At 37.3% G+C, this 26,765-nt stretch overlaps 1 protein-coding gene across 18 annotated transcripts in view; it reads left to right on the top strand.

Moving 5' to 3' along the window:
* The window catches only part of CPNE8 (copine 8), a 350,243-nt gene that overhangs the window by 281,236 nt on the left and 42,242 nt on the right, over positions 1-26,765 (top strand). For all 18 annotated transcript variants that reach the window (XR_016394895.1, XR_016394896.1, XM_022577941.3 and 15 more), the window contains one exon: positions 25,699-25,801. Coding sequence is in view for 16 of the 18 variants with exons in the window: in XM_022577941.3 (XP_022433649.1) it covers positions 25,699-25,801 (103 nt within the window). In the remaining 2 variants the exon portion in view is untranslated. The remainder of the gene's footprint in view (positions 1-25,698; positions 25,802-26,765) is intronic.

Here is a 26,765-nt window from a genome sequence, read left to right as displayed (position 1 = left end):
CTACAAGAGAACCACTTCAGACCTAGAGACACATATAGACTGAAAGTAAGGGGATGGAAAAAGATATTCCATGCAAATGGAAACCAAAAGAAAGCTGGAGTGGCAATTCTCATATCAGACAAAATAGACTTTAAATTAAAGACTATTAGAAGAGACAAAGAAGGACACTACATGATGATCAAGGGATAAATCCAAGAAGAAGATATAACAACTGTAAATATTTATGCACCCAACATAGGAGCACCTCAATACATAAGGCAAATACTAACAGGCATAAAAGGGGAAATCGACAGTAACACATTCATAATAGGGGAATTTAAGACCCCACTTTCACAAATGGTCAGATCACCCAAAATGAAAATAAAAAAGGAAACACAAGCTTTAAATGATACATTAAACAAGATGGACTTAATTGATATTTGTAGAACATTCCATCAAAAACAACACAATACACATTTTTCTGAAGTGCTCATGGAACATTCTCCAGGATAGATCATATCTTGGGTCACAAATCAAGACTTGGTAAATTTAAGAAAATTGAAATTGTATCAAGTATCTTTTCCGACCACAACACTATGAGACTAGACACCAATTACAGGAAAAGATCTGTAAAAAATACAAACACATGGAGGCTAAACAATACACTACTTAATAACGAAGTGGTCACTGAAGAAATCAAACAGGAAATCAAAAAATACCTAGAAACAAATGACAATGGAGACACGATGACCCAAAACCTATGGGATGCAGCAAAAGCAGTTCTAAGAGGGAAGTTTATAGCAATACAAGCCCACCTTAAGAAACAGGAAGCATTTCGAATAAACAACCTAACCTTGCACCTAAAGTAGTTAGAGAAAGAAGAACAAAAAAACCCACAGTTAACAGAGGGAAAGAAATCATAAAAATCAGATCAGAAATAAATGAAAAAAAATGAAGTAAACGATAGCAAAGATCAGTGAAACTAAAAGCTGGTTCTTTGAGAAGATAAACAAAATAGATAAACCATTAGCCAGACTCATCAAGAAAAAAAGGGAGAAGACTCAAATCAATAGAATTAGAAATGAAAAAGGAGAAGTAACAACTGACACTGCAGAAATACAAAAGATCATGAGAGATTACTACAAGCAACTCTATGCCAATAAAATGGACAACCTGGAAGAAATGGACAAATTCTTAGAAATGCACCACCTGCCAAGAATGAATCAGGAAGAAATAGAAAATATGAACAGACCAATCACAAGCACTGAAATTAAAACAGTGATTAACAATCTTCCAACAAACAAAAGCCCAGGACCAGATGGCTTCACAGGTGAATTCTATCAAACATTTAGAGAAGAGCTAACACCTGCCCTTCTGAAATTCTTCCAAAATATAGCAGAGGGAGGAACACTCCAAAATTCATTCTATTAGGCCACCATCACCTTGATACCAAAACCAGACAAGGATGTCACAAAGAAAGAAAACTACAGGCCAATATCACTGATGAACGTAGATGCAAAAATCCTCAACAAAATACTAGCAAACAGAATTCAACAGCACATTAAAAGGATCATGCATGATGATCAAGTGAGGTTTATTCCAGGAATGCAAGGATTCTCCAATGTATGCAAATCAATCAATGTGATAAACCATATTAACAAACTGAAGGAGAAAAACCATATGATCATCTCAATAGATGTAGAGAAAGCTTTCAACAAAATTCAACACCCATTTATGATAAAAATCCTGCAGCGAGTAGGCATAGAGGGAACTTTCCTCAACATAATAAAGGCAATATAGGACAAACACACAGCCAACATCGTCCTCAAGGGTGAAAAACTGAAAGCATTTCCACTAAGATCAGGAACAAGACAAGGTTGCCCACTCTCACCACTCTTATTCAACAGAGTTTTGGAAGTTTTAGCCACAGCAATCAGATAAGAAAAGAAATTAAAGGAATCCAAATCGGGAAAGAAGAAGTAAAGCTGTCATTGTTTGCAGATGACATGATACTATACATAGAGAATCCTAAAGATGCTACCAGAAAACTACTAGAGCTAATCACTGAATTTTTTAAAGTAGCAGGATACAAAATTAATGCACAGAAATCTCCTGCATTCCTATACACTAATGATGAAAAGACTGAAAGTGAAATCAAGAAAACACTCCCATTTACCATTGCAACAAAAAGAATAAAATATCTAGGAATAAACCTACCTCAAGAGACAAAAGACCTGTATGCAGAAAATTATAAGACACTGATGAAAGAAATTAAAGATGACACAAATAGATGGAGAGATATACCATGTTTTTGGATTGGAAGAATCGACATTGTGAAAATGACTCTACTACCCAAAGCAATCTACAGATTCAATGCAATCCCTATCAAACTACCACTGGCATTTTTCACAGAGCTACAACAAAATATTTCACAATTTGTATGGAAACACAAAAGACCCCGAATAGCCAAAGCAATCTAGAGAACGAAAAACGGAGCTGGAGGAATCAGGCTCCCTGACTTCAGACTATACTACAAAGCTACAGTAATCAAGACAGTATGGTACTGGCACAAAAACAGAAAGATAGATCAATGGAACAGGATAGAAAGCCCAGAGATAAACCCACGCACATATGGTCACCTTATCTTTGATAAAGGAGGCAGGAATATACAGTGGCAAAAGGACAGCCTCTTCAATAAGTGGTGCTGGGAAAACCTGGACAGGTACATGGAAAAGTATGAGATTAGATCACTCCCTAACACCATACACAAAATAAGCTCAAAATGGATTAAAGACCTAAATGTAAGGCCAGAAACTATCAAACTCTTAGAGGAAAACATAGGCAGAACACTCTATGACATAAATCACAGCAAGATCGTTTTTGACCCACCTCCTAGAGAAGTGGAAATAAAAACAAAAATAAACAAATGGGACCTAATGAAACTTCAAAGCTTTTGCACAGGAAAGGAAACCATAAACAAGACCAAAAGACAACCCTCAGAATGGGAGAAAATATTTGCAAATGAAGCAACTGTCAAAGGATTAATCTCCAAAATTTACAAGCAGCTCATGCAGCTCAATATCAAAAAAACAAACAACCGAATCCAAAAATGGCAGAAGACCTAAATAGACATCTCTCCAAAGAAGATATACAGATTGCCAACAAACACATGAAAGAATGCTCAACATCAGCGATCATTAGAGAAATGCAAATCAAAACTACAATTAGGTATCACCTCACACCAGTCAGAATGGCCATCATCAAAAAATGTACAAACAATAAATGCTGGAGAGGGTGTGGAGAAAAGGGAACCCTCTTGCACTGTTGGTGGAAATGTGAATTGGTACAGTTACTATGGAGAACAGTATGGAGGTTCCTTAAAAAACTACAAATAGAAGTACCATATGACCCAGCAATCCCACTACTGGGCATATACCCTGAGAAAACCATAATTCAAAAAGAGTCATGTACCAAAATATTCATTGTAGCTCTATTTACAATAGCCCAGAGATGGAAACAACCTAAGTGTCCATCATCAGATGAATGGATAAAGAAGATGTGGCACATATATACAATGGAATATTACTCAGCCATAAAAAGAAATGAAATCGAGCTATTTGTAATGAGGTGGATAGACCTAGAGTCTGTCATACAGAGTGAAGTAAGTCAGAAAGAGAAAGACAAATACCGTATGCTAACACATATGTATGGAATTTAAGAAAAAGTAATGTCATGAAGAACCTAGGGGTAAGTCAGGAATAAAGACACAGACCTACTAGAGAATGGACTTGAGGATATGGGGAGGGGGAAGGGTAAGCTGTGACAAGGCGAGAGAGAGGCATAGACATATATACACTACCAAACGTAAGGTAGATAGCTACTGGGAAGCAGCCGCATAGCACAGGGAGATCAGCTCGGTGCTTTGTGACCCCCTGGAGGGGTGGGATAGGGAGGTTCGGTGGGAGGGAGATGCAAGAGGGAAGAGATATGGGAACATATGTATATATATAACTGCTTCACTTTGTTATAAAGCAGAAACTAACACACCATTTTAAAGCAATTATACTCCAATAAAGATGTAAAAATAGATAAATCATAAAATTAAATTAATTTTCATTTTTCAGGTAATAATATTTGTTGTTTTGGAATCTTTATGACTAATTTTCAAATTAATCTAAAGAATGTATTATGTTTTTTCTCTTCCATCTGTATGATCAATAATAATAAACTCAAAACAATCATTATTGAATCCATAATCTATTTTAGGGAATATGCTCAGGGCTATAATATGGATTATTTCCTTTACGAGGTGACAATAGTGTTATTGTTTATGTTTTACTGATGATATAAGGGATACATACAGTGGCCATTTGTGGTGGAGCTAAAATTCCAAACAAAATAATCTGGTTCCAATTCACTGCGTTATGATACCTTGTATACTTTTTATCTCTACTAGAGAGGTAAAGAGTCACAAAAGAAAGTGTATGAAAATGACTTTTCATTGTGGATACTGTTGGTCACTTCAGTACACTGTCAAAAGTAGTTTGGGTAATAACATAGTAACATAAAAATTGCTGTGTTACTTTGAAATATTTAAATGTATCCCTTATTGAGAAGATTTAATTCATTGTGTATATCAAAATTAAACTACTCAAATAAAACATTTCTGAGTCAGTTTCTTACGTTTTCTTGTTGCCCTCTCTCATCCTATATACTAATAATGAGCTGAAAGTATATTCCAGAAATCTGAACCAACGATTTATGAACTTTTATAAAAACAATCAAAGAAATTTACTTGACAAAGACTCCAAAGAAATGTGTTTGAATTGCAAAACCCTGACAAAGTTAACGTCTCCGTAAGATTTGTCATAGTAATATTAAAATATAGATTATAGATTGCCTATATTTGAAGAAAGACAGAAGAATCAAGCTTCTTTAGTAAATTTAAAATATAATCTGATTCTGTAAGTCTATATATACGTGTTACCTCCTTGAAGGAGAGTTAGGATGTGATCAGACTCTTTCTACTTCATATATTTCTGAAGCACTTTAATTATTTTATCATAAATATATAACACTTTAAAAAGATAAATTAGAAGAAATGGTAGCACAAAAGACTATTTTCTTTGAAATTTAGATTTCGTTGCAAAGTGCAAAAATATGCCAATGTGTAGAGCATATACCATAGAAATAATAATTTTACGGGTTTTTTTAACATCTTTATTGGAGTATAATTGCTTTACAATGGTGTGTTAGTTTCTGCTGTATAAAAAAGTGAATCAGCTATACATATACATATATACCCATATCTTTTCCCTCTTACATCTCCCTCTCACCCTCCCTATCCCACCCCTCTAGGTGTTCACAAAGCACTGAGTTGATCTCCTTGTGCTATGTGGCTGGTTCCCACTAACTAGCTATTTTACATTTGGTAGTGTATATATGTACATGCCACTCTCTCACTTCGTCCCAGCTTAACCTTCTGCCTCCCCCTATCCTCAAGTCCATTCTCTACATCTGCATCTTTATTCCTGTCCTGCCCCTAGGCTCTTCAGAACCTTTTTTATTTTATTATTTTTTAGATTCCATACATATGTGTTAGCATACAGTATTTGTTTTTCTCTTTCTAGAGTCTGTATTGCAGACTCTAGGGCCATCCACCTCACTACAAATAATTCAATTTTGTTTCTTTTTATGGCTGAGTAATATTCCATTGTATATATGTGCCACATCTTCTTTATCCATTCATCTGTCCGTGGACATTAAGGTTGCTTCCATGTCCTGGCTATTGTAAATAGTGCTACAATGAACATTGTGGTACATAAATCTTTTTGAATTATGGTTTTCTCAGGGTATATGCCCAGTAGTAGGTTTGCTGGGTCATATGGTAGTTCTATTTTTAGTTTTTCAAGAAGTCTCCATACTGTTCTCCATAGCGACTGTATCAATTTACATTCCCACCAACAGTGCAAGAGGGTTCCCTTTTGTCCACACCCTGTCCAGAATTTATTGTTTGTAGATTTTTTAATGATGGCCATTCTGAATGCTGTAAGCTGATACCTTATTGCAGTTTTGATTTGCATTTCTCTAATGATTAATGATGTTGAGCATTCTTTCATGTGTTTGTTGGCAGTCTGTATATCTTCTTTGGAGAAATGTCTATTCAGGTCTTCTGCCATTTTTGGATTGGGTTGTTTGTTTTTTTGATATTGAGCTGCATGAGCTGCTTGTATATTTTGGAGATTAATCCTTTGACAGTTGCTTCATTTGCAAATATTTTCTCCCATTCTGAGGGTTGTCTTTTGGTCTTATTTATGGTTTCCTTTGCTGTGCAAAAGCTTTGAAGTTTCATTAGGTCCCATTTGTTTATTTTTGTTTTTATTTCCACTTCACTAGGAGGTGAGTCAAAACGAGTCTTGCTGTGATTTATGTCATAGAGTGTTCTGCCTGTTTTCCTCTAAGTGTTTTATAGTGTCTGGCCTTACATTTAGATCTTTAATCCATTTTGAGTTTATTTTTATGTAGGGTGTCAGGGAGTGTTCTAATTTCATTCTTTTACATGTAGCTGTCCAGTTTTCCCAGCACCATTTATTGATGAGGCTGTCTTTTATCCACTGTATACTCTTGCCTCATTTATCAAAAATAAGATGACCATATGTACATGGGATTATCTCTGGACTTTCTTTCCTGTTCCATTGATCTATATTTCTGTTTTTGTGCCAGTACCATACTGTCTTGATTACTGTAGCTTTGTAGTATAGTCTGAAGTCCAGGAGTCTGATTCCTCCAGCTCTGGTTTTCTTTCTCAAGATTTCTTTGGCTATTCAGATTCTATTGTGTTTCCATACAAATTGTGAAATTTCTTGTTCTAGTTCTGTGAAAAATGCCAGTGGTAGTTTGACAGGGATTGCATTGAATCTGTAGATTGTTTTCGGTAATAGAGTCCTTTTCACAGTGTTGATTCTTCCAATCCAAGAACATGGTATATCTCTCCATCTGTTTATATCATCTTTAATTTCTTTCATCAGTATCTTATAGTTTTCAGCATACAGGTCTTTTGTCTCCTTAGGTAGGTTTATTCCTAAGCATTTTATTCTTTTTGTTGCAATGGTAAATGGGACTGTTTCCTTAATTTCTCTTTCAGACTTTTCATCATCAGTGTACAGGAATGTGAGAGATTACTGTGCATTAATTTTGTATCCTGCTACTTTACCAAATTCATTGATTAGCTCTAGTAGTTTTCTGGTAGCATCTTTAGGATTCTCTATGTATAGTATTATGTCATCTGCAAACAGTGACAGCTTTACTTCTTCTTTTCCAATTTGGATTTCTTTTGCTTCTCTGATTGCTCTGGCCAAAACTCCCAAAACTATGTTGAATAATAGTGGTGAGAGTGGGCAACCTTGTCTTGTTCGTAATCTTACAGGAAATGGTTTCAGTTTTTCACCATTGAGAATGATGTTGGCTGTGCGTTTATTATATATGGCCTTTATTATGATGAGATAAGTTCCCTCTATGCCTACTTTCTGGAAGGTTTTTATCATAAAACAGGGTAGAATTTTGTCAAAAGCTCTTTCTGCCTCTATTGAGATGATTGTATGTTTTTTCTCCTTCAATTTGTTCATATGGTTTATCACATTGATTGATTTTTGTATGTGGAAGAATCCTTGCATTCCTGGGATAAGCCCCACTTGATCATGGTGTCTGAACCTTTTAATGTGCTGTTGGATTCTGTTTTTAGTATTTTCTTGAGGATTTTTGCATCTATGTTCATCAGTGATATTGGCCTGAAGGTTTCTTTCTTTGTGACATCTTTTTCTGGTTTTGATATCAGGGTGATGATGGCCTCATGGAATGAGTCTGGGAATGTTCCTCCCTCTGCTATATTTGGAAGAGTTTGAGAAGGATACGTGTTAGCTCTTCTCTAAACGTTTGATAGAATTCGCCTTTGAAGCCATCTGGTCATGAGCTTTTGTTTGCTGGAAGATTTTTAATCACAGTCTCAATTTTAGTGTTTGTAATTCATCTGTTTATATTTTCTATTTCTTCCTGCTTCAGTCTTGGAATGTTGTGCTTTTCTAATAATTTGTCCATTTCTTCCACGTTGTCCATTTTTTGGGCATATAGTTACTTGTAGTAATCTCTCATGATCCTTTGTATTTCTGCAGTGTCAGTTGTTACTTCTCCTTTGTCATTTCTAATTCTATTGATTTGACACTTCTCCCGTTTTTCTTGATGAGTCTGGCTAATGGTTTATCAATTTTGTGTATCTTCTCAAAGAACCAGATTTTAGTTTTATTGACCTTTGCTATTGTTTCCTTCAGTGCTTTTTCATTTATTTCTGATCTGATCTTTATTATTTCTTTCCTTCAGATAACTTTGGGGAGGGGTTGTTCTTCTTTCACTAATTGCTTTAGGTGTAAGTTTAGATTGTTTATTTGAGATATTTCTTGTTTGTTGAGGTAGGATTGTATTGCTATAAACTTCCTTCTTAGAAATGCTTTTGCTGCATCCAATAGGTTTTGGGTCGTCGTGTTTTCATTGTCATTTCTTGCTAGGTATTTTTTGATTTCCTTTTGATTTCTTCAGCGATCTCTTGGTTATTTAGTAGTGTATTGTTTAGCCTCCATGTGTTTGTATTTGTTACAGATTTTCTCCTGTAGTTGATATCTAGTCTCATAGCATTGTAGTTGGAAAAGATACTTGATACATATTCAATTGTCTTAAATTTACCAAGTCTTGATTTGTGACCCAAGATATGATCTATCTAGGAGAATATTCCATGAGCCCTTGAGAAGAAAGTGTATTCTGTTGTTTTGGGATGAAGTGTCCTATAAATATCAATTAAGTCCATGTTGTTTAATGTATCATTTAAAGCTTGTGTTTCCTTATTTATTTTCATTTTGGATGATCTGACGATTTGTGAAAGTGGGGTGTTAAAATCCCCTATTCTGATTGTGTTACTGTTGATTTCCCCTTTTATGGCTGTTAGCATGTGCCTTATGTATTGAGGTGCTCCTATGTTGGGTGCATAAATATTTACAGTTGTTATATCTTCTTCTTGGATTGATCCCTTGATCATTATGTGGTGTACTTCTTTGTGTCTTGTAATAGTCTTTGTTTTAAAGTCTATTTTGTCTGATATGAGAATTGCTACTCCAGCTTTCTTTTGATTTCCATTTGCATGGAATATCGTTTTCCATCCCCTCACTTTCAGTCTTTCTGTGTCCCTAGGTCTGAAATGGGTCTGTTGTAGAGAGCATATATATAGATCTTGTTTTTTTTATCCATTCAGCCAATCTATGTCTTTTACTTGGAGTATTGAATCCATTTACATTAAGGTTCTTATTGATATGTGTGTTCCTATTACAATTTTCTTAATTATTTTCATTTGTTATTGTAGGTCTTTTCCTTCTCTTGTGTTTCCTGCCTAGAGAAGTTCCTTTAGCATTTGCTGTAAAGCTGGTTTTGTAGTGCTGAATTCTCTTAACTTTTGCTTGTCTGTAAAAGTTTATATTTCTCCATCAAATCTGAATGAGATCCTTGCTGGGTAGAGTAATCTTTATTATAGCTTTTTCCCTTTCATCACTTTAAATATGTCCTGTCACTCCCTTCTGGCTTGCAGAGTTCCTGCTGAAAGATCAGCTGTTAAGCTTATGGGGATTCCCTTATATGTTATTTGTTGCTTTCTCCTTGCTGCTTTTAATATTTTTTCTTCGTATTTAATTTTTGATGGTTTGATTAATATGTGTCTTGGTTTGTTTCTCCTTGGATTTATCCTGTATGTGGCTCTCTGTGCTTCCTGGACTTGACTATTTCCTTTCCCATATTAAGGAAGTTTTCAACTATAATCTCTTCAAATATTTTCTCAGTCCCTTTCTTTTTCTCTTCTGTTTCTGAGACCCCTATAATTTGAATCTTGGTGCGTTTAATGTTGTCCCAGAAGTCTCTAAGCCTGTCCTCAGTTCTTTTCATTCTTTTTCATTATCTGCTCTGTAGAAGTTATTTCCACTATTTTATCTTCCAGGTCATTTATCCGTTCTTCTGCCTCAGTTATTCTGCTTTTGTTTCCTTCTAGAGAATTTTTAATTTCATTTATTGTGTTGTTCATCATTGTTTGCTCTTTAGTTCTTCTAGATCCTTGTTAAACGTTTCTTGTATTTTTTCTGTTCTATTTCCAAGATTTTGGATCATCTTTACTATCATTACTCTGAATTCTTTTTCAGGTAGACTGCCTATTTCCTGTTTACTTGTTTGGTCTGGTGGGATTTTACCTTGCTCCTACAACTACTGTGTGTTTCTCTGTCTTCTCATTTTGATTAACTTACTGGCTGCAAGTTTGTAGTTCCTGTTGTTTTTGGTGTCTTCCCCCAGTGCCTAAGGTTGCTTCAGGGGGTTGTGTGGGCTTCCTGGTGGGGGGGCCTAGTGCCTGTGTTCTAGTGGATGAGGCTGGATCTTGTCTTTCTAGTGGGCATGTCTATGTCTGGTGGTGTGTTTTGGGGTGTCTGTGACCTTATTATGATTTTAGGCAGCCTCTCTGGTAATGGGTGGCTTCTCTGCTAATGGGTGAGGTTGTGTTCCTGTCTTGCTAGTTGTTTGGCATAGGGTGTTTAGCACTGTAGCTTGCTGATCGTTGAGTGGAGCTGGGTCTTAGCATTGAGCTGGAGATCTCTGGGAGAGCTTTCAATGTTTGATATTATGTGGAGCCAGTAGGTCTCTGGTGGGCCAATGTCCTGAACTTGGCTTTCCCACCTCAGAGGCACAGGCCTGACTCCCAGCCGGAACACCAAGACCCAGTCACATGGCTCAGATGAAAAGGGACAAAGAAAGAAATAAAGAAAAGAAAATAGTATAGAATAGAAAAAAATAAAATAAAAAGTAAAATATTGTTAAAACAAAAAAAAGTTTTTAATTATTACAAAAAATTTATAAAATAATAAAAGAAAAAAAAAGGACTGACAAAACCCTAGTACAAATGGTAAAAACAAAACTATACAGACAATATCACACAAAGAGGCATACACATACACACTCACAAAAAGACGATAAGGAAAAAGAAAAAAAAAAAATATATATATATATATATACACATATATATATGTATAAAGAAAAAGGAAGAGAGCAACCAAATCAATAAACAAATCTACCAATGATAATAAATTCTAAATACTAAACTAAGATAAACATAAAACCAGAAACAAATTAGATGCAGAATGTAAACCCCAAGTCTACAGCTCCTCCCAAAGTCCACTGCTTAAATTTTGGAATGATTTGTTGTCTCTTCAGGTATTCCAGAGATGGAGGGTACATCAAGTTGATTTTGGAGTTTTTATTCCCTGCTCCTAAGGCTGCTGGGAGAAATTTCCCTTTCGCTGCTTTGTTCGCACAGCTCCTGGGGTTCAGCTTTGGACTTAACCCTGCCTCTGCGTGTAGGTCCCCTGAGTGTGCCTGTTCTTTGCTCAGACAGGACAGGGTTAAAGTAGCAGCTGATTAGGGGGCTCTGGCTTACTCAGTCCAGGGGGAGGGAGGGGTACAGAAAGCGGGACAACCCTGCAGCTGCAGGGGCCATCATAACGTTGCAACAGCCTGAGGCGTGCTGTGTGTTCTCCCAGGGAAGTTGTCCCTGGATCACGGAGCCCTGGCAGTGGTGGGCTGCAGAGGCTACCAGGAGGGGAGGTGTGGATAGTGGATAGCTTGAGCACAGGCTTCTTGGTGGCTGCAGCAGCAGCCTTAGCGTTTCATGCCAGTCTCTGGTGTCAGTGCTGATAGCCACAGCTCACGGCCGTCTTTGGATCTCGTTTAGGCAGTGCTCTGAATCCCCTCCCCTCACACACCCCAAAACAATGGTCTCTTGCCTCTTAGGCAGTTCCAGACTTTTTCCGGCACTCCCTCCCGGCTAGCTGTGGTGCACTAGCCCCCTTCAGGCACTGTTTGCGCAGCCAACCCCTGTTATCTCCCTGGGTCTGACCTCCGAAGCCTGAGCCTCAGCTCCCAGCCCCCACCCACACTGGCAGGTGAGCAGTCGAGCCTCTCAGGCTGTTGAGTGCCGGTCAGCACCGATCTTCTGTGTGGGCATCTCTCTGCTTTGCCCTCTGCACCCCTGTTGCTGTGCTCTCCTCCATGGCTCCAAAGCTTCCCCCCTGCCACCCCCATCTCCACCAGTGAAGGGGCTTCTTAATGTGTGGAAACTTTTCCTCCTTCAAAGCTCCCTCGCAGAGGTGCAGGTCCTCTCCCTATTGTTTTGTCTCTGTTTTTTCTTTTTCTTTTGCCGTACCCAGGTACATGGGGAGTTTCTTGCCTTTTGGGAAGTCTTAGGTCTTATGCCGGCGTTCAATAAGTGTTGTGTAGGAGTTGTTCCACATGTAGATGTATTTCGGATGTATTTGTGTGGAGGAAGGTGATCTCCACGTCTTACTCCTCCACCATCTTGAAGGTCTCTGAGATAATAGTTTTAAAGGATTATTCTATGCTACTGATGGTGACAAGACTAAAATGAATTGAATAGTTCTTATATAAAGTACATTGTATTTTCAAATTAGTGTATCTAGCAGGAGTGAGAGTCACACAATACACTTATGATTTTTTCTACACCATTAATTTTCCTCAAAATTAAAACATAAAGCATTAATAGAAGCACAAATTTATTATAAAGTAAAATGCAAAATTTCTATGAATTTTTAAGATAAAACAACAAACTTCAAAGAAAATCCAAGTTTACTGTATCTGCTTCAGGCTCTATCTTTAACTCGCTTGATGGTTGAGTATATCTCCCCTTCTCTTAGGTATATTTTATGGTGAATCAAAAGAAAGCCAAAATAGAAGTGGATTAAATTCATCAGTCAAAAGACATAAAGTAGGTGAATAGATTTTTTTTAAAAAGACCCAATTTTATGCTGTCTATGAGAGACTCAACTTCGAATTAAGGACGTACATAGGTTGAAAATGAAGGAATGGATAGAAAGATACTCCATGAAAATGGTAACCAAAAGAGAGAAGGCAAGGGCAGCTATACCTAGACAAAATAAACTTTAAGTCAAAAATGTCATAACAGGGCTTCCCTGGTGGCTTAGTGGTTGAGAGTCCGCCTGCCGATTCAGGGGACACGGGTTTGTGCCCCAGTCCGGGAAGATCCCACATGCCACGGAGCAGCTAGGCCCGTGAGCCATGGCTGCTGAGCCTGCACGTCTGGAGCCTGTGCTCCGCAACGGGAGAGGCCACAACAGTGAGAGGCCTGCGTACCGCAAAACAAAAAGTCACAACAGACAAAGGTCATTACATAATAAAAGGGTCAATTTATGTGATATATATCATTTTATATAATTATATATATATATATATTTTTTTTAGCTTGTCATTTGCAACATTGATGAACCTGAAGGATGTTATGCTAGGTGAAATAAGCCACACACAGAAAGAGAAAAACTACATCATCTCACTTATATGTAGAATTTTTAATGCTGAATACATAGAAGCAGAGTTTTAGAACAGTGGTTAACAGAGGTGGAGAGGTAAAAGAAATGGGGAGATATTATTGGTCACAGGGTACAAAGTTGCATTACATAGGATGAATATGTGTAGAGATCTCATATATTGTATGATGACTATAATAAATACTTCACTGAATGCTGGAAATTTGCTAAAAGGGTAAATTTCAAGTGCACTGATCACACCCCAAAAAATATGGTAACTATGTGACATCATGATATGCTATCATGCTTGACTGTAGTAATTATTTCACTGTGTATATGTGTATCAAATCATCATGTTGTACACCTTAAATACAATTTTTATTAAAAAGAACAAAAAATTTAAAGGGTCAATACAACAGGATGACATAATAATTATAAATATGTATAGACCAAGCATCAAAGAACCTAAGCATTTTTTTTTTTTTTTTTTTGTGGTACGCGGGCCTCTCACCGTTGTGGCCTCTCCTGTTGTGGAGCACAGGCTCTGGACACGCAGGCCCAGCAGCCATGGCTCACGGGCCCAGTCACTCCGTGGCATGTGGGATCTTCCTGGACCGGGGCACGAACCCATGTCCCCTGCATCGGCAGGCAGACTCTCAACCACTGTGCCACCAGGGAAGCCCCCTAAGCATATTTTTTTAATTGACATATCTGAAGGGAGAAATAGACATCAATACAATAGTATTAGAAGGCTTCACTACCCACTTTCAATAATGAATAGATCACCCAGGCCGAAAATAAATAAGGAAACAGCAAATTTGAGTAATGCTCTAGACCAAATGGAACCTAATTGACATATACAGAACATTCCATTCAATAGCAACAGAATATATATTCTTTTCAAGCATACATGGAACATTCTCTAGGATAGATCACATGCTGAGTCACAAAACAAGTCTCATTAAATGTAAGAAGATTGACATCATTCTGAGTATCTTTTCTGAACACAATGGAAAAAAATCAATAACAAAAATAAATCACAAACCTCACAAACAAATGGAAATGAACACACTCTTGAGTGATCATTGGGTCAAAGAAATCAAAAAGGAAATTAGAAAATATCATGAGAAAAATGAAAACACAATATACCAAAAGTTATGGTATATTGTAAACTACTGTACTATTTTTTTGGGGTGTGATCAGTACTAAGAGGGAAAATTATAATGATAAGACAACATTTTTAAAAAGAAGAAAAATCTCAAATGACCTAGGTTTATACCTCAAGAAACTAGGAAAAGAACAACAAGCTAAGCACAAGTTAATGGAAGGAAGGAAATAATAATTAAAATTAAACAAAAATTAGAGCAGAAATAAATGGAATAGAGACTAGGAATACAATAGAAAGAAACTGGCAAAGCTAAGAGTTGGGTTTTTTTAAATATAAATAAAATCGACAAAACTTTAGCTAGACTAAGCAGAAAAATGACTCAAGTAAATAAAATCAGAAATGAAAGAGCAGACATTACAACTGAAGTCACAGAAATAAAAAATATTATAAGGGGCTATTACAAACAATTGGACTCCAACAAATTGGACAACTTAGAATAAATGAATAAACTCCTAGAAAGTTACAACCTACCAAGAATGAATCAGGAAGACATAGAAAGCCTGCACAGAACAATAACAAATAAGGCGATTGAATCACACACACACACACACACACACACACACACAGAAAGGGACACAGGGAAATGGGGCTAATGGATATGTTTATTACCTTGATTGTTTTGGTGGTAAAATGAGTATATACATATGTTGAAACACAGCAAATTGCTTATATTAATTATGTGCAGTTTTTTGTATACCAATTATACCTCAGTAAAGCTGCAGAGAAAAAGACATAGTAACAACAACTGAGACTTTCTCAAGAGGTAACAAGAAGTGTTGAAAGAGAAATAAAAAGTAAATGCCCCCAGGTGGAAGACTCACTTCTCTCCCCACTCGCACAGTGGAGCAGTGCCTTGCCCCAGAGGCCATCGAAGAGGCTGAAGGCTTACTTGTATCAAAATGGGCTTCTGGAGCTGAACCTGTGGCCCCAACCTGACTCTGCCAAGATGGTGGAGAAGTAGGAGGACATGGAGTTCATCTCTCCTCACAAATACATCAAGAATACATCTAAAAATGGAACAGTTCTCACGGAACACCACATGAACACTGGCAGAGGACCTCAAACACCTAAAAGGACAAGAAAGATCCCCATGTAACTGGGTAGGACAAAATAAGAGAAAAGGAAGAGGAGAGGAATTGGAAAGGGACCTGCAGCCCTGGGCAGGGAGCTGAAGGAGAGGAGAGGTCCCTGCATCCAGGGAAGCCCCCTCACTGGAGGGGAGATCAGTTGGAACAGATGGGAAGCTTCAGGGACTACCGGAGGAAAGTGCAGCAACCAGTCTGTGACAAACAGGACACAGTGAGACCTACACAGATAGTCTGTGCCACAGCCCTGCATGCCCCAGGCTGAGACGTGCATCCACCAGTGCAGAAGGGGGCTGGGTACTGGAACTTGGGATTTGGAGAGCAAACCTGGGGAGAAGAATGCTGTTGGCCGCAACGAGACAGCCTGAGGGAATGGGAGTGAGGAAATCCACAACTGGGAATGCTTGTAGAGGAAACCCAGACTGCAATATAAGTGAAGTGCCATTGTTGAATGACACAAAAGGGGTGGGGCTACCATTGCATCCTCTCTCCCTGCATGCCGGCCCCTGCCTCCCCAGGCATTAGGAAGGGCTCCTGCCAGGGTTGACTCTCTTGCACTGTTGGCCACCATACCCTAGCATACCCACCCCAGCATACCCTGTTCCCACCAGGGCCAGCTCTCTCATACCCAAGGCCACCAGCTGGCTCTCTCACTCCCATGGCTGCCGGCTCCCTTGCATGACCCATTCCCATATGGGCTCCCACAACCCCATCTGCTGCCTCCTCTGCACCCTCTCTTCACCGGGTGGACTCATGTGCTCCGGAAAGCCTCAGGAGCAGACGCCTGTGAGTGGCCCGCACAGATAGGTGGTGCTGAAACCACGGCTAAGCCCCAGGGGCCATGCAATTAAGGAAAAAAAGCTGAAATCTCTCCTGGCAGCTGTGCAAACTGTGAATTGACACCCCTGCAACTGGCTTTGTAAACTCAGTGCCTACAGAACATCTGAATGGACAACAAGTGCTCCCACAGCAAAGATGGGTCTAGCTTTAGCAGCTGTAGACTTTGTGGGAACATACATGCCAGGGTTGTACCAGGCTAGAGTCTTGAGCTGACCACAGTGTGTCCAGATCCATGATTACTGCAATCCTGGGACCTGACTTCAGTGGGCCCACAATGATGGCCTGGTGAAAACATATGAAAGACACCAGGGCCAATTGTAGGCATACCCACAGTTAAGGAAAGGCCGAGAGCAGTGCCAACAACAGTGTAATCTGAGAACTTGCACAAAGGATGAAAAGTGACATGACAGGGCACACCCACAGGTGAACAACTCCAGAGGAATATTCAGTGGCTTTCCTCCCAGTGGGAGTGATCCAATCCTGCCTACCTCACACTGCAGATCAGAAACACAGCTAAGAAACAGATCTTGGGGCCTCTACTCCAACAAATGTGGAGCAAATCCCACCTCTAACATGGCAGTGACAACCACAGAGCAAAAGGGAGGCCCTGCTCAATATCCAGTGCAGGCTCTGGTCACCACAACATCAGTCACATCTCCTATCAAGGGGATAATGGCCAGCATACACTGAGGGAAAAGGTGGCAGTCATCTATACTAAAAACCATGCTTGCACCCAAAAATATTAAACCTGCACAGGCTACACAGGGATGTTCCCACATAAAAATAACCCTCCCAAGACAGTCTGAGGGTCTTGAATCGAGAGGAAGAACCCCCAGAGCATTCAGACTTGAAAGCCAGTGGGGCTTGAGTGCAAGAGCTCTACAGGGCTGGGGGAAACAGAGACTCCAATCTTGAGGGTGTACAAAGGTCTCACGTGCACTGGGACCCAGCACAAAGTACCTCCATAGGAACCTGGGCTACCCCTACTTAGGGGTCTTGGAGGGTATCCTGGGGTGCAAAGTGTTGACTATAGCTCACTATAAGGGCAAGGACACTGGTAGCAGAAGCCCCAGGGAATATTGATCAGAGTGAGCTCTCCAGGAGGCCAAAATTTCAGCACCAAGACACAACCCTTCCCAATAACCTGCAAGCTCCAGTGCTAGAAAGCCTCAGGCCAAACAACCAACAAAATAGGAAGCCAGCCTCATCCAACAGAAGACAGGCTACCTAAAGTTGTACTGAGCTCACAGCCATCTCAAAACACACCCTTTGACATGGCCCCACCTCCACCCACCAGAGGGCAGACACCAGTCCATCCCACCAAGAAGCCTGCAAAAGTCCCTGGACCAACCTCACCCACCAAGGGGCAGACACCAGAAGCAAGAGGAACTATTATCCTGTAGCCTGTGGAAAGGAGACCACAAACGCAGTAAGTTAGATGAAATGAGATGACAGAGAAATTGGTACAAATGAAGGAAAAAGATAGAAACCCACAAGAACAACTAAATGAAGAGGAGATAGGCAATCTACCTGAAAAATAATTAATAGTAATGATAGTAAAGATTATGCAAGATCTCAGAAAAAGAATGGAGTCACAGATCGAGATAATGCAAGAAATGTTTAAGAAGGAGTGTGATTTAAAGGACAAACAGAGATGAACAATACAGTAACTGAAATACACTAGGAAGAATCAGTATAAGAATAAATGTAGGAGAACAATGAATAAGTGAGCTGGAAGACAGTGATGGAAATCACTGCCACAGAACGGAATAAAGAAAAAAGAACGTATAAACAACAAGGTCCTAATGTATAGCACAGGGAACTATATTCAATATCCTGTGATAAACCATAATAGAAAAGAATATAAAAAAAGAATGTATATATGTGTATAACTGAGTCACTTTGCTGTACAGCAGAGATTGGCACAACATTGTAAATCAAATATACTTCAATCTAAAAAAAATTTTTTTTAAGAAAAAAAGAATGAAATGAGGACAGTGTCAGACACCTCTGGGACAATATTAAACATGCCAACTTTCACATTATAGGGGTTCCAGAAGGAGAAAAGAAAGAGAAAGGGCCTGAGAATATATTTGAAGATATTATGGCCGAAAAATTCCCTAACATGAGAAACACTTACTCAAGTCCAGGAAGCATAGAGAGTCCCAGAGAGGATGAACCCAAGGAAGAACATGCTGAGACACATATTAATCAAACTAACAAAAATTAAAGACAAAGAAAAAATATTAAAAACAACAAGGGAAAAGCAACAAATAACATACAAGGGAATCCCCATGAGGTTATCAACAGGTTTTTCAGCAGAAATTCTGCAGGCTAGAAAGGTGTGGCACAATATACTTCAAGTGATGAAAAGGAAAAACCTACAACCAAGAATGCTCTACCCAAAAAGTCTCTCATTTAGATTTTTTAAACACATTTATTGGAGTATAATTGCTTTACAATGGTGTGTTAGTTTCTGCTTTATAACAAAGTGAATCAGTTATACATGTACATATGTTCCCATATCTCTTCCCTTTTGCGTCTCCCTCCCTCCCGCCCTCCCTATCCCACCCCTCCAGGTGGCCACAAACCACCGAGCTGATTTGATGGAGAAATCAAAAGCTTTACAGACAAGCAAAAGCTAAGAGAATTCAGAACCACCAAACCAGCTTTACAACAAATGCTAAATGAACTTCTCTAGGTGGGAAAGACACCAGCATCTTAAAATAACCTTGTACCTATACAGATTTCTATATCCAAACTTCATGGGAACAGTAAACTAAAAAACTACAAGACATACACACACAAAAAAGAGAAAGCATTCCAAACACAACACTAAAGATGGCCATAAAACCACAAGAGAAGAGAACAAAAGAGGAAGATAAGAAAAAAGACCTACAAAAACAAATCCGAAACAAGTAAGAAAATGACAATAGGAACATACATATCGATAAATACCTTAAATGTAAATGGATTAAATGCTCTAACCAAAAGACATAGATTGGATGAATAGATATACAAACAAGACCCATATTATGCTGTCTACAAGAGACCCACTTCAGACCTAGGGACACATAAAGACTGAAAGTGAGAGGATGGAAAAAGATTTTCCATGAAAATAGAAATCAAAGCTGGAGTAGCAATACTCATATCAGACAAAATAAACTTTAAAATACTGTTACAAGAGACAAGGAAGGACACTACATAATGATCAAGGGATCAATCCAAAAAGAAGATATAGCAATTGTAAATATATATATGCACCCAACATAGGAGAACCTCAATATATAGGGCAAATGCTAGCATCCATAAAAGGGGAAATCAACAGTAACACAATAATAGTGGGGGACTTTAACACCCCACTTACACCAATGGACAGATTATCCAGACAGGAAATTAATAAGGAAACCCAAGCCTTAAATGACACATTAGACCATATAGACTTAATTGATATCTATATGACATTCCATCCTAAAGCAGCAGAATATACTTTCTTCTCAAGTGCACATGGAACATTCTCCAAGAAAGATCACATCTTGGGCCACAAATCAAGCCTTGGTAAATTTAAAAATTCAGAATCATAAAGCATTTTTCTGACCACAACACTATGAGAGTAGAAATCACCTACAGGGAAAAAAGGTAAAAAAACACAAACACATGGAGGCTAAACAATATGTTACTAAACAACCAATGGATTACTGAAGAAATCAAAGAGGAAATCAAAAAATACCTAGGGAAAATTGACAATGAAAACATGATGATACAAAATGTATGGGACTTGGAAAAAGCAGTTCTTGGACGTTTATAGCAATACAATCTTACCTCAGGAAACAAAAATCTCAAATTAACAACCTATACTTACACATAAAGCAACAAGAGAAAGAAGAACAAACAAAACCTAAAGTTAGTAGAAGAAAAGAAATTATAAAGAACAGAAATAAATAGAGATGGAGAAAACAATACAAAGATAAATGAAACTAAAAGCTGGTTCTTTGAGAAGATAAACAAAATTGATAAAACTTTAGCCAGACGCATCAAGAAAAAGGGAGAGGACTCAAATCAATAAAATTAGAAATGAAAAAGGAGAAGTTGCAATGGACACCACAGAAATACAAAGGATCATAAGAAACTACTACAAGCAACTCTATGCCAATAAAATGGACGATTTCTTAGAAATGCACAACCTACCAAGACTGAATCAGGAAGAAATAGAAAATATAAACACACCAATCACAAATATGGAAATTGAAATTGTGCTTTAAAAACTTCCAATAAGCAAAAGTCTAGGACCAGATGGCTTCACAGGTGAATTCTGTCACACATTTAGAAAAGAGTTAACACCTATCCTTCTGAAACAATTCTAAAAAATTGCAGAGGAAGGAACACTCACAAGCTCATTATACACGGCCACCATCAACCTGATACAAAACCAAAGGTATCACAAAAAAGAATATTACAGGCTCAAATATCACTGATGAACATAGACACAGAAATCCTCAACAAAATACTAGCAAGCCAAATCAAAAAACACATTAAAGGAGTCATGCACTATGATCAGGTGGGATTTATCCAGAGATGCAAAGATTCTTCAATAAACACAAATAATGTGATACACCACATTAACAAACTGAAGAATAAAATTCATATGATCATCTCAGTAGATGCAGAAAAAACTTTCAACAAAATTTAACACCCATTTATGATGAAAACACTCCAGAAAGTGGGCATAGAGGGAACCTAACTCAAGATAATTAAGTCCATATATGACAAACCCACAGCAAACATTATTCTCAATGGTAAAAAAACTGAAAGCATTTCCTCTAAGATAAGGAACAAGATAAGGATGTCCATCTTGCCACTTTTATTCAACATAGTTTAGGAGGCCCTAGCCAAGGCAACCAGAAAAGAAAAAGAAATACAAGAAATCCAAATTGGAAAAGAAGAAGTAAAACCATCACTGTTTTCAGATGACATGATACTATACATAGAAAATCCTAAAGATGCTACCAGAACATTACTAGAGCTTATCAATGAGTGTGGTAAACTTACAGGATACAAAATTAATACACAGAAATCTCTTGCATTCCTATACACTAACAATGAATTATTAGAAAGAGAAATTGAGGAAACAATCCCATTTATCATCCCATCAAAAAGAATAAAATACCTGGGAATAAACCTAAGGAGGAAAAAGACCTGTACTCAGAAAACTATAAGATACTGATGAAAGAAATCAAAGATCACACAAACAGATGGAGAGATATACCATGTTCTTGGATTGGAAGAATCAATATTGTCAACATAACTATACTACCCAAGGCAGTCTACAGATTCATTGCAATCCCTACCAAATTACCAATAGCATTTTTCACAGAATTAGAACAAAAAAATTTACAATTTGTATGGAGACACAAAAGACCCCAAATTGCCAAAGCAATCTTGAGAAAGAAAAACGGAGCTGGAAGAATCAGGCTCCCTGACTTCAGACTATACTACAAAGCTACATTAATCAAAACAGTGTGGTTCTGCCACAAAACAGAAATATAGATCAATGGAACAGGATAGAAAGTCCAGAGATAAACCCACATACCTATGGTCACCTAATCTGTGACAAAGGAGGCAAGAATATACAATGGAGAAAGACAGTCTCTTCAGTAAGTGGTACTGGAAAAACTGGACAGCTACATGTAAACCAATGAAATTAGAATATTCTCTAACCCCATACAGAAAAAGAAACTCAAGATGGATTAAAGACCTAAATGTAAGACCAGATACTATAATTCTTAGAGGAAAACATATGTAGAACACACTTTGAAATAAATCGCAGCAAGACCTTTTTGACCCACCTCCTAGGGTAATGAAAAGAAAAACAAAAATAAACAAATGGGACCTAATCAAACTTAAAAGCTTTTGCACAGCAATGGAAACCATAACCAAAATGAAAAGATAACCCACAGATAGGGAGAAAATATCTATGGAAAAACCCGAATGAACTTTTTGGCCAGCACAACATCTGCAAATGAAGTGACCGACCAGGGATTAGTCACCAAAATATATAAATAGCTCATGCAGCTCAATATCAAAAAACAAACAACCCAATCAAAAAATGGGCACAAGATCTAATAAGACGTTTCTGTAAAAAAGACATACAGATGGCCAAAAGGCACATGAAAAAATGCTCAACATCACTAATTATTAGAGAAATGCAAATCAGACTACAATGAGGTATCACCTGACACCATTCAGAATGGCCGTCATCCAAAAAAATGTACAAACAATAAATTCTGGAGAAGGTGTGGAGAAATGGGAACCCTCCTACATTGTTGATGAGAATGTAAATTGGTACAGCCACTATGGAGAACACTATAGAGATTCCTTAAAAAATTAAAAATAGAGTTACCATATGATCCAGCAATCCCACTCCTGGGCATATATCCCAAGAAAACCATAATTCAAAAAGATACATGCAACCCAATGATTATTGCAGCACTATTTACAATAACCAGGACATGGAAGCAACCTAAATGTTCATTGATGGAAGAATGGAGAAAGAAGATGTGGAACATATATACAATGGAATATTACTCAGCCGTAAAAAAGAATGAAATAATGTTATTGGCAGCAACATGGATGGACCTAGAGATTGTCATTCTGAGTGAAGTAAGTCAGGCAGAGAAAAACAAATATATGATATTTCTTATATGTTGCATCTAAAAAAATAGTACAAATGGACTTATTTACAAAGCAGAAATAGAGTCACAGATGTAGAAAATAAACTTACGGTTACCAAGGGGGAAAGGTGAGGGAGAGAAAAAATTGTGAGATTGGGGTTGACACATACACACTACTATATATAAAATATATAACTAATAAGAAGCTACTGTAGGGACTTCCCTGGTGGCACAGTGGTTAAGAATCCACCTGCCAGTGCAGGGGACACGGGTTCGAGCCCTGGTCCAGGATGATCCCACATGCCATGGAACAGCTAAGCCCATGCACCACAGCTACTGAGCCTGCGCTGTAGAGCCTGCAAGCCACAGCTACTGAGCCTGAGTGCCACAACTACTGAAGCCCACACGCCTAGAGCCCATGCTCTGCAACAAGAGAAACCACCCAATGAGAAGGCTGCACACCGCAATGAAGAGTAGCCCCTGCTCACCGCAACTAGAGAAAAGCCCAAGCACAGCAACAAAGACCCAAGGCAGCCAAAACTAAAAATTAATTAATTAATTAAAAAAAAAAAGAATCTACTGTATAGCACAGGGAACTCAACACAATAGTGTGTAATGGCCTACATGGGAAAAGAATCTAAAAATGAATGGATATATATATATATATATATGTATAATTGATTCACTTTGCTGTACAGCAGAAACTAACACAGCATTGTAATTCAACTCTACTCCTATAAAAATTAATTTTAAAAAAGTAAACATCCCCCCCAGAAAAAGGATCAGTTAAGCCACTTGAAGTGATATTCATAAGATTGCATAATGCTCAACTTTCCATCTTCTCACCATTTTCAACACATCATTTGGTATGAAAAGCATAAAAGCCATAGAGTTGTACTCATAGAAGTTTTTCTCACTATTTATAACCTCCTGTTAATCACATGAAATATAATCCATATGTTTTTGAAGCATAGTCAGTAAAAAATGCTTTTTAAAAATAATGGGTATTTAAAAATTAAAAAATGAATTCCTGAGGGAGATTATCCTACATCTTTTCTTAAGAAAAAATATTTAAGCATAAAATAGGAGAGTAGGTTCATACCTGCTTTGGATTTTTTCATTGCTGTGTTACCATCAAATTAATAAAAATTCCTTAGTGTCGAAGATCAATTGTTCAACATTGTGAGAGCATTTTTGACTATATGTTGGAGAACAAGTTCAATGCTATTTTTAACTGGCTCCTCAGTGTATGAACATATCCCTTGCTGTATTATCTTCATCAATCTATAAAATTACCAATCATTTTATTAACAGCATGAGCAATTAGTTTCTCTTGTCTATGGCAAAGTTGTAAATATTTTCTTGTTCATATAGTTATAAATTCTGCTTTACAAGAAATGTTTTTCCCTGTCATATTATGCTATTGGTTTTTCCCCAAACTGTTAAAAATTTATTATTTAGAGTCCATCAGGTACTGAAAAATTTTCATTGGTAATCAAAAGAAGTTTCTTGAAATCAATTTTTCTGTGATTTACTTGATGATTTTTTATGAAAGTAGACCAAAGTCTTCTTGTTAACTATTTATCTCCTACAAGCACCACAGTGCTTGCTCATTACTAGATATGACCGGCATACTAGTTATGTACTAAAAATCATAAAAGTCATTCTATTGAGAATATAATCTAGATACCCATAATGGTAGAACACAATGGAAAAAAAGAGATAAAATATAGTCATAAAATTTTCCTCTAAATGTCTGAGTATTATTTGGTGAGAATTCAGTACTAGAATATGTTCTTATTACATACCTAATTTTTGTCTTTGTTTGCTGTAATTCTCCTTCCCATCTTTCACCAATTTAACACGTATTAAGAATTGGAACTATAACTCTGTCAAAAAGTGTTTCTTCTGTTGCATTTTTTTTATTAAGGTGAAATTCACGACATAAAACCAACCATTTTAAAGTTTACAGTTCAGTGACATTCAGCATATTCACAATGTTGGGCAATCATCACTGCTATATAGTTCCAAAACAAAAATCATAATCACTTATATAAATTACCATATATAAAATCTACCAGTTATATAACTGTATAAATATTTACTACCATACATGAAATTTCTTTATTAACAATACAAAGTTGCATTATCTTGATTTTAAAGATGAGAAAATAAAGTTCAGATAGCTTATGTAATGTTATACTGAAGATCATACACATAATATGTTGCTTAGCCATTGTCTATTTCCAAAAGCTGTAGCCATTCCTCTGTGCTAACATACCATCCAGCTCACCTTTTATTAGTGAATGAATTTCTAAGGCAGCCAGGCATTTCTTTGTGCTAGCATGCAGTAATGTTGCTGTTATTCTAGTGTGCTATTTCAGAAAAAAATGCATATTTGAGAGTTTTCATATACAGGCTCTTAAGATATGTTTAAATATTTTCTTGAGATGTTTGTTGGCTATTCCAAGTTATATTTAGCAACTATCATGTCGAGAGGAAATGTTTTATTTTGTGGCATTCTTTACCTTTTCTTTGCCTTTCAGATATGCTTCTTCTGTAAAGGATGGCTCCCAGTATTTTGTGCTACTTATTGTGACAGACGGCGTTATCTCAGATATGGCTCAAACTAAAGAGTCCATAGTTAATGTAAGTAGGAGTCATTCAGTCTTGGGCTGGCTAACTGAATGCATGGTGCTACTTAGGTTGACTAACTAGAGTCTAGTTAGTTAACTTAAGTGTGAAACAAAATGCCCATGCCTTTGCAGCCAATTGCGTTATCCAGAAAACTCACACACATTGTGGCATTCATCCATAGGGACCAAACTAAGAGGTGTGAATAATTGGGTTGTAACAAAATTATTTCCAAAAAATTAAAATAAAATAAATAATAGCATCACCTTCATGTGCATGACTGTGTTTATCTTGATTAGTTTGATGTGCTTGTATATAGTTTGTACAATTTGTACAGAATATTTCTTTAACATTTACATTTACAGTAATAGTCACAGGAGAACTGTGCTAATTTCTATATTTATAGAACTGGATAAGGACTAGCATTGATTCAAAATCCATTTTTCTCATTGTTCCTAATTATGTGTTATATTTATGATTCATTGTCTTCTTTATTAGACTATGATTTATAACATCTATATTTACTAGACTGCAACCTCTAAAATTATATCTGTTTTTACTTACCTTTCTATACTCAGGTTTAGCAATGTTTGACACAAAATAGACATTTGTAAAAATGGACTGTGTGAAAGAATTGTTTATCATACTTCATAATTATTAATAGCATAGGGAAAATATAATTAGCTTTTTGTGTGAGAAAAAAATAGTTACATGTGGGAAAAAATCAAATGTTTATAGACATACACTTAGGAAAACCAAACACAAAAAGGAAGAGAGGTAGAATCTTGCACATTTACTTGTTTGTTTATTTGGTTTTGACTAGACACACTGGGTTGGATTTGTCCTGATTTCCTTTATGTTCTGATCAGTGGCCTTAGCATGCTCTTTAAAATATGGACTTAGTAATTTAGGTTTAAACTAACAGGACATGCACTGAGGAACAGTTATTCATAATTCAGTGACCTTCACAGCTGAAGAT

This window comes from Delphinapterus leucas, chromosome 11, assembly GCF_059928025.1.
Source record: "Delphinapterus leucas isolate spDelLeu-1000000601 "Yukka" chromosome 11, BTC_Dleu_Yukka2, whole genome shotgun sequence".
Classification (NCBI taxonomy): domain Eukaryota; kingdom Metazoa; phylum Chordata; class Mammalia; order Artiodactyla; family Monodontidae; genus Delphinapterus; species Delphinapterus leucas.
This window is presented reverse-complemented; position numbering and strand designations above follow the sequence as displayed.